This window comes from Diceros bicornis, chromosome 20, assembly GCF_020826845.1.
Source record: "Diceros bicornis minor isolate mBicDic1 chromosome 20, mDicBic1.mat.cur, whole genome shotgun sequence".
NCBI classification, from domain to species: domain Eukaryota; kingdom Metazoa; phylum Chordata; class Mammalia; order Perissodactyla; family Rhinocerotidae; genus Diceros; species Diceros bicornis.
Window position 1 is genome coordinate 30536455 of NC_080759.1, and position 14591 is coordinate 30551045.

Genomic DNA, 14591 nt, shown 5'->3' on the forward strand with positions numbered 1-14591 from the left:
ATTCATTTAGCAGAATTACTTGCCCTTGATACACAGCAAGACATTGGCAAAGCCAGAGCAAGAACCCAGTTCTCCAAATTTCCAAACCTACATTGGCCCCCGAGTTCTTTTAGTATTAAGCACAACTTGCTTACCTTGGCATTCAGAGCCCACTTTTGGTCCAAACAGTTATGACCTCTCTCATATGCAGTTGTGCGTGTAGACAGCTGCCCATGCAGTTGTGCGTGTAGACAGCTGCCCTCCACCACTATTACGATCATTACTTCTTTCCTACTCTTTTCCTTTCCACCCCTTTCTATATTATATTCATCTTGCAGTCTCAGCTCAAATTTCAGATATTCCCTTTAGAGAACTCAATGTTTCTCTAAGTTTTTTATAGCAATTCTACAAGTTTTATTATCTACTCATAATCTTTAATTTGTTCTATATATGTTTTTCCTATCATGCCAAAAAAAAGGTGATTAAACTTTTATATCAGTAGAGACTACATTCTTTGGCTTTTCCCTTATTGAGTACTCATTGATTTATGAGAAAAGCATTCTCTGATTTACACAGAATTTAAGAGTTTCTTTGCATATATTTCCTTGGAAGATAAGAAGAATGATTTCATTTGTATAAATTTAAATTACAGGTATTCTTTCCATAGCACTATGCTTGAGATTCATAGAGTAGAATTTTATGCTTGAAATTCTAGAAATCGTCTGGTCATACACATTTTCATTTTACAAATGAGGAAACTAAGGCACAGAGAGGATTGATTTAGCTGAAGTAACAGTTTATTAATGGTAGATTTAGCTCTGAAAGCCAATTGGCTTGGTTTCCTAGCTAGCTCTTTTCAAAATACATTACATACATTTTACTGTTTGGGGAATTTTTTTATAAACTCCTTATAAGCATAATAATAAATTAGTAAATATTAAAACACAAATTAAAATCATAAGAAGTTAGAATTTTCTTACCCAGGAAGATCAGTTTCCTATACCTCCTTCCCCTTTCCTTGAGGGCCTCCTTTCTTCTCCAACATTTTTGGTTTAGAAACAAATGTGAAAGCTTTTCTATAGTTCTATAGTTATTGAAAGATATATAGTTATATATATATATAGTTATATATATAGTTATATATATTATAGTTATATATATAGTTATATATATTATAGTTATATATATAGTTATATATATATAGTTATATAACTATATATATAGTTATATAGAAAGATTCTATAGTTATTGGAAATCTCTATTTTATGGTTGTGGAACAGCATTCTGTCATTTCAGTTGTACTTTGTAATATCACATAATGCTACTTAAGTGACATAAACCATTTACAAGTACTCTAGCCAGTACAGATCTTTCCTTTGAACTTCTGTAGGACTTAATTGGATATCTTAATTTGGCTATATTACATCCTCTAATTGTTTCATAGCACAAGTCTTATTTTTCAACAGGATTATAAATCCAGGAGCATCCAGGACAGATTAATTATCTCCAATATTTTATCACCACTCAAACAGAAGAAAACATTTTCTTCTACCCCCACTTCAGAGATGTTATTTTGAAATACTTTTTCTACCAAATAGACTTTATTTATTAAACAGTAATTAACCACATAATTTATATTTTTTCTGTTTTCCAAACAGATGTCTATTTTCAGTATTCCAAATATGTTATCGCCAATTAAACTTTTCATTTAAAATGAGATTTATCCAAAGTTTTATCACCAGATACTAGTTCCATCATAATTTTTGAAATATTAAAAATAGATTATGGATTATTAACTTTGCCTTTCGGTATAGCAACAAGTGATAGTCAGAGATAGGGAGATTATTAGGCATCTGCTGCAGCAGTCCAATTGAGAAAAGAGTGAGGGTCCAAACCACTGAGTTTGATGGGGGAGAGAGTAGGGATAATGGAGTAAATTGGTAGGACTTGGTGGTGATTGTATATGGGAAAGGAGCCAGGAATGTAATAGTACGGTAGTATGTGAGTATGTTGACAGCTGTTGTCACCACTGATTTACTTTGTCTAGGTACTGAAAAGTTGTTTAAAATATAGTTCCTATTGTGGAGGAGCTTAGAGTCTCAGAAACGTTGCATCTTGTTGGTCAACTAATTTATAGTCTAGACTATTAGAGAAAAAAGCCAACACATTTTTACATAGTAGTGATTATTAACATTTATTGCATCAATTATTAGTTATATTAATCCTTTGAATTGTTCATATGAAGCAGAAGATGAAAATTGATACCTGGATCTTATAAATATTCTATGGTCCTAAAACATCTCAATCTAAACAAAATAGGTTTTAAAAATGTATTATGAAGTAAGTAACTTCTTTTTCTGATTCCTCCCTGTTACAGATGATTACTGTGAATGCTTCCTTATTTCCTAGCTCTGTGGCCAACTCATTAATAGCAGTTGGAAATGACGGACTTCAAGAAAGAGACAGAATGGTTCGAGCATGCATTGCCATTATCTGTGAACTAGGTCAGAATTTTATTTGAGTAATAAAAATGTAGTATTTTAGAAAGAATATATAACATTTCTTAACGCCTCTGATACGTGAAGTCTTTAGTTATTGGTACAAAGACATGAAAAAGTAGGACATTATACTGATAGGAAAGTAGAGGACTTGCTATTTAACAAATAATTTCAAAGTGACATTAAAATTCTGTAAATTTTAAAGTTTTACTCATCATGAAATTTAGTATATATGAATTGTCCAAATTCCAATAATCAGAATAAAATCTCTTAAAGTCTGCTCTCAAACGTTAGTTAACCACACTATACTGTCTTAATGTGGATTGAAACCAACAAACAATCCACCATACATTAAAAAAAAAAAGTCTAAATGCAAAAGGATTGAAGAGTTAAATGGGGAAAAAAATGGATGAATATTTATCTGATCATTGTAAGGAAGAGGAAATAATAGAAAAAAAGTGATACTATTTCTAAAGTAGAAAAGAAAACTACATACAACAAATAAACTTAATAAGAAATGTGTATGACTTGTGTGTGTGTTTGAGGGATACTTTTGGCTTTTGAGTTTGTCCAATTGATTCTCAAGAAGGCACAACTAATCTATACAGGTAGAAATGAGAGCATTGGTTGCCTGTGTAGTGGAGGGGGACTGATTGAAAAATGGTATGAGAGAACTTTCTAGGATGATGAAAGTTCTATACCTTGATTTGGGGGTATTGGTTACAAGAATATAGACAACGTTCAGAATTTATTGAACTGTACATTAAGATCTGTGCATTTTACTGCATGTAATTATACCTCAATTTAGAAAAAATAGCAGAAGAAACTTAATTCTAAAATTCAGCTAGAATAGACAGGAGAGATCCAGCCGTGAAAACACTTTTGAAAAAGAATAAATGGAAGGGAAGGGAAAGATTTTTTTCTCATACATTTTTTAAAAACTATTAAGCTGGGTTTTTAAGAGATAGAAAAATGAAAAAGAATTGAGTTACAGACCCTGATAGAAAACTGTAGTATATTAAAAGTATAAAAATTACTTTGGGAAGCATGTTGGGATAATTGATTAAACATTTGAAAAAGATTGAGTTTATCTTATTAAACCAAACTCAATTTCCTGACAGATTAAAAACTGAAATGTTAATCATGAACTCATTTAAAATATACACAAGTATGTGTCTGCGCATACAAAGAAAATGCCTCATCTTCGAAGTAGAGGAGGAGTTTCTGAGTTTAAAATAAAATCTGAAGTTAAATTACAAGTTAGATAAAAGATTTGAAATAGATAAAGGCTAATATTTCCACTATATAAGGAACTCTTTGGAATTGAAAGAAAAGAAGAACCATTTTAGTAAAATATGGACAAAGGATATGAAAAAACAGTTCAGAGGCATGAAAAAACATCAGGCTTTGGAAAGTATATTCAGTGACTCTTATTGATATATTTTATCCACGTGCCCTTTTAAATGTCATTGACTAGAAAGTTTTTCAAATCAGAAAGAAAATTGTTTTAAAATAAAATTCCAGATTTCTGATTACTTTTTATTATACCCTATATAATATATTAAGTTTTTATTTTTTATTTTAGCACTTCAGAATCCAGAGGTGGTGGCCCTTCGAGGTGGACTAAACACCATCCTGAAAAATGTGATTGATTGCCAACTAAGTCGAATAAATGAGGCCCTCATTACTACGATTTTGCACCTTCTTAATCATCCAAAGACCCGACAGTATGTGCGAGCTGATGTAGAATTAGAGGTAGGAAATTTAATCTTCTTTTCTAGTTTTAAAATGTGACTTTCAGAATATACTCTTACTTTGAAATTTTAAAATTAATAGATGCGGCTCAGCATTAATTGTCAAACCTGGATTAACTAAGACTGGCTTATTCCTAGCAATATTTTATAGCTCCTTTAGTTTGGACTGAATTGAAAATATTTTTTCTCAAGAATATGTCATCAATGTATAAAGCGAAGGTTATTTTTTTTTATTATCTGTAAAAACTTTACTAAGCAAATTAGAGCACAAGTAACAAATTAGGGCACAAGCACATGCACACTTAGCTGTTTTATTTAAGAAGGCTGTTTCTTTTTAAAGAGTTTAGTATATTCATTGTGTGTGAATGGCTCCTGGTAGTTATATATTATTTATTCAACCATGCTAAAATTCTCTGAACTTGGAAGCATTTGTTAGCAACTAATGACGAAATATACTTAAAGAAATAGAATACATATTTTTCTTTTTAAAATACTCTACAATTTAAATTTTTTTACTAATTCAGTGTTTTAACAGTCTAAAATAATAAGGCTACTATATTACTCTTTTTTATAATGAAGTATGTAGTGGAGGTTGGAACAGAATTATCACAAACTATATTCTTATAGTTTATTTGTGTGAATGTACTACATTGTCCATTGCAGATATCATACAGAGTATGTTTAAACCAAGTATTTGTTTGTATTTGGGTATGAAATTATACAAGGTATAAAAGATTTATTGTTTCCTAGTTTGTCTATCTAAATCATTTTATGAAACTTGTCTTAAATCTTATAGTTCTGCTTTTATTAGGCCTGTCAGAAATATTTGAGATTATAAAATCAGCATTCATCTATATCATTAACTAACAAATTTAAGTATAATATTCTCCTTAATAAGTGATTTTAAATATATTATTCATGGGAGTCCAATTTAAAAGTTCAAAAGTTCAATTTCTACGTTAAAAAAATCACTCAAGTTCCTTGATGATGGGTTTGAAGAAATAAGTCTCTCAAACAGTGTAGCCAATTAAAGATATAGAGAAGTGGAATTAATTTAAGCTTGTTACACGAAGAATACATTTCCTAATGAGTTTTTTTTCTTCTTCTTTTTCTGCTTTTTTTAAAAATTAGCGAATTTTAGCACCCTATACTGATTTTCACTACAGACATAGTCCAGATACAGCTGAAGGACAGCTCAAGTAAGTACCATTTGTTCCTAGTGATTTATAAGGTGGTGTGAGTGTTGCTATTAAAGCTTTTAGATTTGCCTGATTTTATGTAAAGCCAGAACAATGTGAGTTAAAGTAAATTTCATGTAGTTATGTTGTAGTTCTCTCGTAATATAATTAATTGGTTTAAAAAATTAAAAGTAAGCTTTGGAAAATTTAAAGACTTGGAATTAATTTCTTATTTTAGAAATGTAAGATAGGCTGCAGTAGAAGCCTAGATCTTTAATTGTTTTTCTGTTGTATGTATTTTTAGCATAATTACATTGAGAGACTAAAAGAATGAAATAACAACAGAGAATAGAATGAGGAGCTCCCTTAACAAATTGCAGAAAGATATACTAAGTAGAATTTGGAGAGTAAAGTTAACAGGGAAATAAAAGGAGATAGAGAAAAGATTGTTTTCTAGAAATGGGGCTGAATAATTTTCAGAGTCTTTTTGGAGAGAAAAGCACGTGTTCACTAGGTATTCTGGGGTAACTTTATAACTAAATTGATTCAGGGATCAAATAATGTACTATCTGTGAAAATTTTACAAACGACGCAGTTCCAATAAATATACTATGAGGTGTTTTTCTAGTAGGATTATTGGATTGCAGGCATACTCACTTATTTTGATAGCTAGTGTATATTTAAAATTCCTCACTAACTTTTGGAACGTCGTGAAATGGGGATATTTTTATTGTTTTTCATTTTTCTCCTGAATTAAAAATAGTGGTTTCAGGGGCTAGCCCCGTGGCAGAGTGGTTAAGTTCTGTGCTCTCTGCTTTGGTGGCCCAGCTTTGTGGGTTCAAATCCCAGGTACAGACCTACACTAGTCCTCACCCATGCTGAGGTGGCGACCCACATCTGAAATAGAGGAAGATTGGCACAGATGTTAGCTCAGGGCGAATCTTCCTCACCAAAAAAAAAAAAAAAAAAAAAAAATCAAAAAACATAGTGGCTTCATATCTTTAATTATCTCCATCACTGGACTTATCACACCCTAAGTTATCATCACCTGAGCTAAGAAGTCAAAATGGCCGCTGTTTAAGACTGCTCAAACCTTACTTCTGCTAAGTTATGAATTGGGATTCTTAACCCCGTTCTTGGCTTCTCCTTATACTTGGACATCCTCTTAATTGATGGAGCATGTATACATTTTCTGTTGCTGCATGACAAATTACTAGAAGTGTAGCAGCTTAAAATAACGTTGGTTTATTAGCTTATAGTTCAGTAGGTCAGAAGTCTGGCATAGCTCCTATCTGGAGGTTCTGGTGAAAAATCCATTTCCAAGCTCATTTGGATTGTTGGCAGAATTTGTTTCTTTGCTGTGTACAACTGAGGTCCCTGTTTCTTTGCTGACTCTCAGCTGGGGCCTACTCTTAGCTTCTAGAGGCTACCCTCTTTCCTTGGTACATGGCTCCCTTATCTTCAAACACAGCAAAAATTCTGTGAATCCTTGTGCTTTGAATCTCTCTGACTACCTCTTCTGCCACCAGTTAGAGAAAGCTTCCAGTTAGATCAAGCCCACCAGATGATTTCCCGATCTTAAGGTCTGCTGCTATATAACAGAAACATAATCACAATCATGGCAGTGATATCATCTTCACAGGATCCAGGGCCTAGGGCATGGAGTCTTGAGGGGATGGGGGGCATTTTTAGAATTCTACCTAATAGGATGAGCAAGAAATGAACCTGGATATTTTTTAGAGTTGATGGGAAAAAAGAACATTCCACTAGAATCCTTCCTTTCTTATATGGTTCTCTCCTTTACTTTCATTAAGTTTCTGGAACATGGGCAGTTTTGGGTGCATGGGTACATTATGGTCAGGGAATAAGGAAATGAGTGATTTTTTAAAACTATTACAAATTTATTGAATATTTTAGAGAATAGATTACCAGGCGATCAATATAAGTATGTCACTAACATTTTTAAGAGAAGGAGCACCAAAAGTTTAATCACACAGTTGTCCAATTCTCATTTCTTTTCTTCCACTACTCCACCTCCCCATTTTACTTTCTGTTATATTCTTATTTTGATTGGTGCTGCAGAGCTTAGTGTGGTTTGTTTTGTGCATGTGTGTTTTTAAGCGTTTCATTCCTCCTTTGTAGACTGATTGCTCACTGCTCTTTAATTTGATTTTCTGTCGTTCTTTATGCCGTCTGTTTTTTCTTTCTCAGTTCTCTGGAGTTCTGTATTCTCAGATCTTTATTAGGGAAGAAAAAAAGATGGCACAGAAAAAAATAGACAGTCAATAGGGTAGAGATGGTTGAAGTGGCATAAATAAAGAGTGCAAGGTTGCTATTAAGTATTGAAACTGGCCATAAGCCATACATGGATGTTTAATGAATTTAAATAGTTCTATTGCTTAATTAATTTTCATAAGCTATTGCATAGAAAGGAACAAGTGAAACTATTGGATGCACAATGATGAAAGGAGAAAGTAGCTAGTGACATTATAGTAATATCTGGTTATTTAATAACATCTCAGTGAACATATGGGTTGTTGAGCTTGCTTGTTAGAAATGCTACAGTAAGTTTGGGGCAAGAATTTTGAAGTAAAGAGAATACATGTGGTAAAAGAAAGAGGTTTATGTGGTCATTTTTTTGCTAAGAGGCAGCCTTGCAACAGAGATGCTTATTAAGCAGGCTGGTGTTGGTCTCTAATGCTCAATTAAAGGTGTTAATGAGCTATCTAAGGATAGTTTTCAGAAAGAGCAGGAAATGTAGAACTGAATAGAAAAGTGGAATTTATAACTTATTTTAAACCATATCATGAATTTTAAATTGGCAGGGGAGTCAGTATATAATTGGGTAATTTGCTTTGAGGTAGATCTGATCTTTTTTTTTTAATGTGTTGTCTTATTTCCTGTGTAAATATTTAAACATTAATTAATGATAGCTCTGGGGCCGGCCCAGTGATGAAGCAGTTAAGTTCCCGCGTTCCACTTCGGCGGCCCAGGGTTCGCCAGTTCGGATCCTGGGTGCGGAGCTACTCACCACTCATCAAGCCACGCTGAGGCGGCATCCCACGTAGGAGAACTAGAAGGGCCTACCACCAGGATATACAACTATGTACTGGGGGCTTTGGGGAGAAAAAAGAAAAAAAAAAGAGGAAGATTGACAATAGATGTTAGCTCAGGGCCAATCTTCCTCAAAAAAAAAAAAAAACTTGATAGCTCTTATCAGAATACAGTAGCAGGAAAAACTCACTTTTTATTTTAACATTTTATTTCTTTGATTCTCCCCTTCCCGCCCCCTTCCACCCCCAACAGAGAAGACAGAGAAGCAAGGTTTCTAGCCAGTAAAATGGGAATTATAGCAACATTCCGGTCATGGGCAGGTAAGTTACTCTGTGCTGCTTTATAAGATCCAATAAGAAAAACTTGACTATTTTTTCAAATGTTAAATTATTATTGCAGCATCTAATTTAGATGTTAACCTAGTCTTTATATGTTTAGAACCAAAGTGATTTGTAAAAAATTATTAAAATTGACTATTTGTAAATCAATGTGCTAATTATTACCTGGGCAATTAAAAACAATTAAATATGATCTATATAAAAAAAATTTTAGGAGTGTTAGCTGTATATGTAACTAAAGTTTGTTACCTAAACGTACAAGATAGAATGTCATAAATACCAAGTAAGCAAGATAGGCCATCAGTAGTCCCAAATTTCTTGAGAAGAGAAATTATGCATGTTTTATCTTCCCATGGAATAAAAAGCAAATGTTTTTCTTAAAATAATACCACTAAATGTGTTACTTTATTTTTTTCTTTTGAGGAAGATCAGCCATGAGGTAACATCTGGTGCCAATCCTCCTCTTTTTTTTTTTTTTGCTGAGGAAGGTTGGCCCCGAGCTAACATCCGTGCCCTTCTTCCTCCACTTTATATGGGACGCTGCCACAGCATGGCCTGACGAGCAGTGCATCGGTGCGCACCCGGGATCCGAACCTGCAAGCCCTGGGCTGCCGAAACGGAGCGCAGGCACTTAACCGCTTGCGCCACCAGGCCGGCCTTAAATGTGTTACTTTATATTAATGATTACCTTCTTCCTTCTTGACTTTGTAGAATAATTTAAGGGATAGCATACAAAGGAATGTAGCAGTGAACAGAACAAGAAAAGTTACCTAAACATTTCTGTGTACCTAGGTAACCTAACTAACAGATGTCTTTTCCATACAAATAACTATCCCAGCCATAGACTTGGCCCCTAGCCAGTGTATTTCCCGGGACTTCCTCTGGACTCTGAATGCTTTGGTAAAAACCCCAGCCTTGCCATACCTCATGACTGCCTATTTCCCCTTACCCTCATGGACAACCTCGTATTCTATTAGGGCCCAACCATCACACATACTTTTTCATACTTTACCAGCTTTCACACATTGTATCAACATAGAAACCAACACAGCTGTCCTGCCAAGCTTAACTGTCACTGCCCTTACCTCAGAACTCACTGTAACTTTGGTTTCTGTAGCTACAATCATCATCCTTTACCATCCTTCAGCTTCCTTGCCATTAGAGCGATTTCTATCTTAGCAAAACAAATGAATTTCATTGTGCTCTATTCACCAGTACAGCTTAGCTACTATCTGCTCATTCCCTCTACTTCCAGACTCTACTCTCCCTGTCACTGTCTCTCCAATCTCTGTCAGTCTCTTTCCTTGCTTCTCTTAAACATTCTTTCTGCTGTGCTTCAGTTTGTCTTGGGGTCCTTATACACTGATCCATCATGAGAAACTTAGAAGGTTGGAAATCTTCCACCCTCCTATTGAAGTAAGAGGAGAAATATGGCATTACAAGTTAGAACTTCGAAAACATTTTTTTCACAGAAATAATTTCGTAAATAATATTTATATTCTGTGGTACTATTTATGAATTAAGCTTTTGTATATTTGTAACATTATTTCTATGATATAATATATTTCAAAATCCAAACAGCTGATTGACAAATGAACTTTAAAACACAGTTTCTTCATGAGTTACAACAGCCTGTTTTCCCTGTTAGTGCAGAGTGTGATCTGTAAAGACTGTGTCTTAGTCTCTAATCTCTCGTATTGCTATCAAACATCAAAGTTTGAGAAATACCATTTTGATGATTTAAGCAAATAAGTCTACCTATTATGTTTTAATTTTAATTTTGAACCTGAATTCAAAGAGAAACTATAGATTATTCATAAATATATGTGCTTAGTTAGCTAGAAGTAACAGGGGACTTCAGAGTCCTATATGACTTTTTAAAAATGTTTTTCCCAGCACTATATTATCAAAAATTTGAAACATACACAAAAATTATACAGTGAACCCATATACTCCCACCACCTAGATTTTCTTCTAGTTGCTTTATTACATATCTTTCCATCTACCCATCTGTCTGTGAATTCATCAGTCCTCTTATGTTATTTTAATGCATTTTAAAGGAAGTTGCAGAATTCAGTACTCTTGACTTCTGAACACTTCAACATGCGTATTATTACTGAGAGTTTAGTATTTGTTTATGGCCCTGATTTGGTTATTTTTGTTTGTTTTTGGTTTTGTTTTTTTTGAGGTAAAATTAACCCCTTTCAGTCAAGTGCACAAATCTTGAGTCTGCCACTTGATGAGCTTTGACAAATGCTTACACCTGTGTATCTAAACCCTTTTTAGGATATAGAACATTGCCATCACTCCAGAAAGTTCTCTCATGCCCCTTCCCAGTTAACCCCTGACCTCCACTCCCCTAAGAAGCAACCAGTGTTCTGTTTATTTTCGCCATAGATCAGTTTTGCCTGTGTGTGTAAGTTGAATATGTATGTTTTTGTGTAAGGCTTTTTTCACTCAGCATAATGATTTTGAGATTCATTCGTGTTGTTGTATATATCAGTAATATGTTCCTTCTTATTCATGAGTAGTATTCCATTAGGTGAATATACCACAGTGATTTTAACCCTCCTCCTGTTAGTGAACACCTGGCCTGTTTCCAGTTTGACTATTATAAATAAAGCTACTATGAGCAGTCTTGTACAAGTCTTTTTGCAGATACGAGCTTTCATTTCTCTTGAGTAAATAGCCAAATGGAATTCCTGGGTCACAGGGTAGATATATGTTTAGTTTTATAAGAAACTGCCAGACTTTTTTCTCTAAATACTCACACTATTTTATTCTCCCATTATCAGTGTATGTGAGTTCCAGTTGCTCTGCATCCTTGTCGGCATTTGGTGTTGTCAGTCTTTAATTTTAGCCATTCTTGTGGGTGTGTAGTGGTATCACATTGTGAATGTAATTTGCATCTCCTTGATTACTAATGATATTGAACATTTTGTATGTGTTTATTGGCTCTTCATATATCTTCTTTCGTGACATGATATTAATATGTTGAAAATTATTTGACTCAATTATCTCACTTAAAATTTTGTTCCATAAAATTTATTTAAAGTCGTTCAGTTATACTCTTCTGTGCATTCAGTACATTTTAGAAGTAAACCTTTAAAAGATAAATACACAGCAGTTTTTCACTTTAGGTTGAGGAGGCCTTAAATAAGAGAGATAGACCGTTGCCTTAATCTCTCCAGTATTCTTACTCCCTGAGAATCACTCATCAGCAAATGGGAGTAGTAGTCAGATTCATGAACATTTTTGTGTATGAAACAAATAGACGGAATTTAAATGAGACAATTATCAATAATCTCTAATCAGTAGAGAAATTCAGAGAATGTTTGAAATATATCATCACTTATAGTAACCAAATAATATAATAATATAGTTTTGCTTTGTGGAAAAATATCACAGATTTTGTATTATGGATCTATTAACTATAGAAATTTTTTTGAAATCCAAGTCAGTGATTTCTTTTTCTTTTTATCCTCTTTAGGTATTATTAATTTATGTAAACCTGGAAACTCTGGGATCCAGTCTCTAATTGGAGTACTTTGCATACCAAATATGGAAATAAGGGTAAGTAAGTTATTCTGATTGTTTTATTCCTGGACTTTTAACAGAGGAAATGAATTGTAAAAAAAGTTATTTCAGGTGATGCTTTTCCCTCATAAATTGTTAATCTGTATCATAGAACATTTAAAAAATACATAAATAAATATTTTCTATTTAATTGGACTCCAAGGATAATATGAATCATTTGAAATGCTGCTGTTGCTAGTAACTATGGCTTTGTTAAAAATTAGATTAAAAATATGAAATTAATTATCCGTTATTCATTAAAACATGCAAACAGTACAGAAGGGCATTCTCATTGTGAAAGGTTCAAACAATACAAAAATATATTTAGGAAAGAGTACATGTAGTATTTATGCATCTTATGCCTTGTAACTTGGGTTTTTTGTAATATGTTATGAGTGGTGGTTCGTGGGGATTTTTGTTTTGTTTTGTTTTGTTTTTTTGCTGAGGAAGACTTGCCCTGAGCTAACATCTGTTGCCAATCTTTCTGTTTTTGTTTTTGTTTTTTTGCTTAAGGAAGATTAGCCCTAAGCTAACATCTGTGCCCATCTTCCTCTACATTGCATGTGGGTCGCTGCCACAGCATGGCTGACAAGTGGTGTAGGCCTGTGCCCGGGATCTGAACTCGCAAACCCGGGCCGCCAAAGCACAGCGTACCGAACTTAACTACTAAGCCATGAGGCAGGCCCCAATGAGTGGTGGTTTTGATTAAAATTAGGTTGTTAATATTTATATGCTTATTTATTAGATATATTCCTAAATTATTAGTGCATAAGAATTTGTATTGAACAGCTAAAACAAGTTGAAATTGGAGGGAAAAATATTAACTCTTTAAGTGGTTCTTCCTTTTCCCCTTAAATGTTTTTGTTTGTTTTAATTTTGTTCAAAGGAATAAATGTGCTGCTTTATTATTTCTTTGTATGAACGAAGCCTAGAGTGGAAAAATATTATTAGAAAATATTAGCCAGGGGTGCCTTGCTTAACATGTGAACTATAAAAGCATTTAGACCATGGCAATGGAAGGATGTGATTATAGATGGAAAGATCTATGAGCAGGGAACTAAAAGTTGGGGCAATGGTGAAAGAACGTAGTCTTTGGAGTTTGGCCAACTGAAGTTTCACTCTTGGTTTTATTACAGTTATGCATCCCTCAATGACAGGGATGCATTCTAAGAAATGTGTCATTAGGTGATTTTGTTGTTGTGTGAATATCATAGAGTGTACTTAACATAAACCTAGATGGTATAACCTACTACACACCTAGGCTATATGTATAGCCTATTGCTTGTTACAGCCTATTGCTCCTAGGCTACAAACCTGTACAGCACGTTGCTGTCCTGAATACTATAGGCAATTGTAACACAATGGTAAGTATTTGTGTATCTATACATATCTAAACATAGAAAAGGTACATTAAAAATATGGTATAGAAGATAAAAAATGGTACACCTCTATAGGATACTTACAATGAATGGAGCTTGCAGGACTGGAAATTGCTCTAGGTAGGTCAGTGAGTGAGTGGTGAGTGAATGTGAAGGCCTAGGACATTACTGTACACTACTGTAGACTTTATAAACACTGTACACTTAGGCTACACTAAATTTATAAAAAAATATGTATTTTTATTTTTTCAGTAGTAAAGTAACCTTAGCTTACTGTAACTATGTCACTTTATAAACTTTTTAATTTTTTTAACTTTCTGATTCTTTTGTAGTAACACTTAGCTTAAAACACAAACATATTGTACAGCTGTACAAAATTATTTTCTTTCTTTATATCCTTATTCTATAAGCTTTTTTATATTTTTAAATTTTTTTACTTTTTAAACTTTTTTGTTAAAAATTAAGACACAAACACACACATTAGCCTAGGCCTACACAGAGTCAGGATCATTAACATCACTGTCTTCCGCCTCCACATCTCCCACTGGAAGGTCTTCAGGGACAGTAACATCCATGGAGCTGTCATCTCCTATGATAACAATGCCTTCATCTGGAATACCTCCTAAAGAACCTGCCTGAGGCTCTTCTTGAGGTGGTGTTACTCGTTTCAGAAATATATCCATGGTGGTTGGTTTTTTTCGTCATAGGTTTGCTTGCAAACAGATGATGCATCATGAACATTCCTCTCTATTAATGAAAACCTTTTGGTGTTGAGGTCCATGTTTTCAGACTTTTTAAGGAGCTTATTGAGGTCTGCAAAAGCTTCTGCTAAACC

At 33.7% G+C, this 14591-nt stretch overlaps 1 protein-coding gene across 7 annotated transcripts in view; it reads left to right on the forward strand.

Annotated features, from left to right (window-relative positions):
* The window catches only part of RICTOR (RPTOR independent companion of MTOR complex 2), a 114961-nt gene that overhangs the window by 59142 nt on the left and 41228 nt on the right, over positions 1–14591 (forward strand). For all 7 annotated transcript variants that reach the window (XM_058564191.1, XM_058564193.1, XM_058564192.1 and 4 more), the window contains 5 exons: positions 2357–2483; positions 4063–4232; positions 5363–5430; positions 8716–8783; positions 12292–12374. In XM_058564191.1, coding sequence (XP_058420174.1) covers positions 2357–2483; positions 4063–4232; positions 5363–5430; positions 8716–8783; positions 12292–12374 — 516 coding nt within the window. The remainder of the gene's footprint in view (positions 1–2356; positions 2484–4062; positions 4233–5362; positions 5431–8715; positions 8784–12291; positions 12375–14591) is intronic.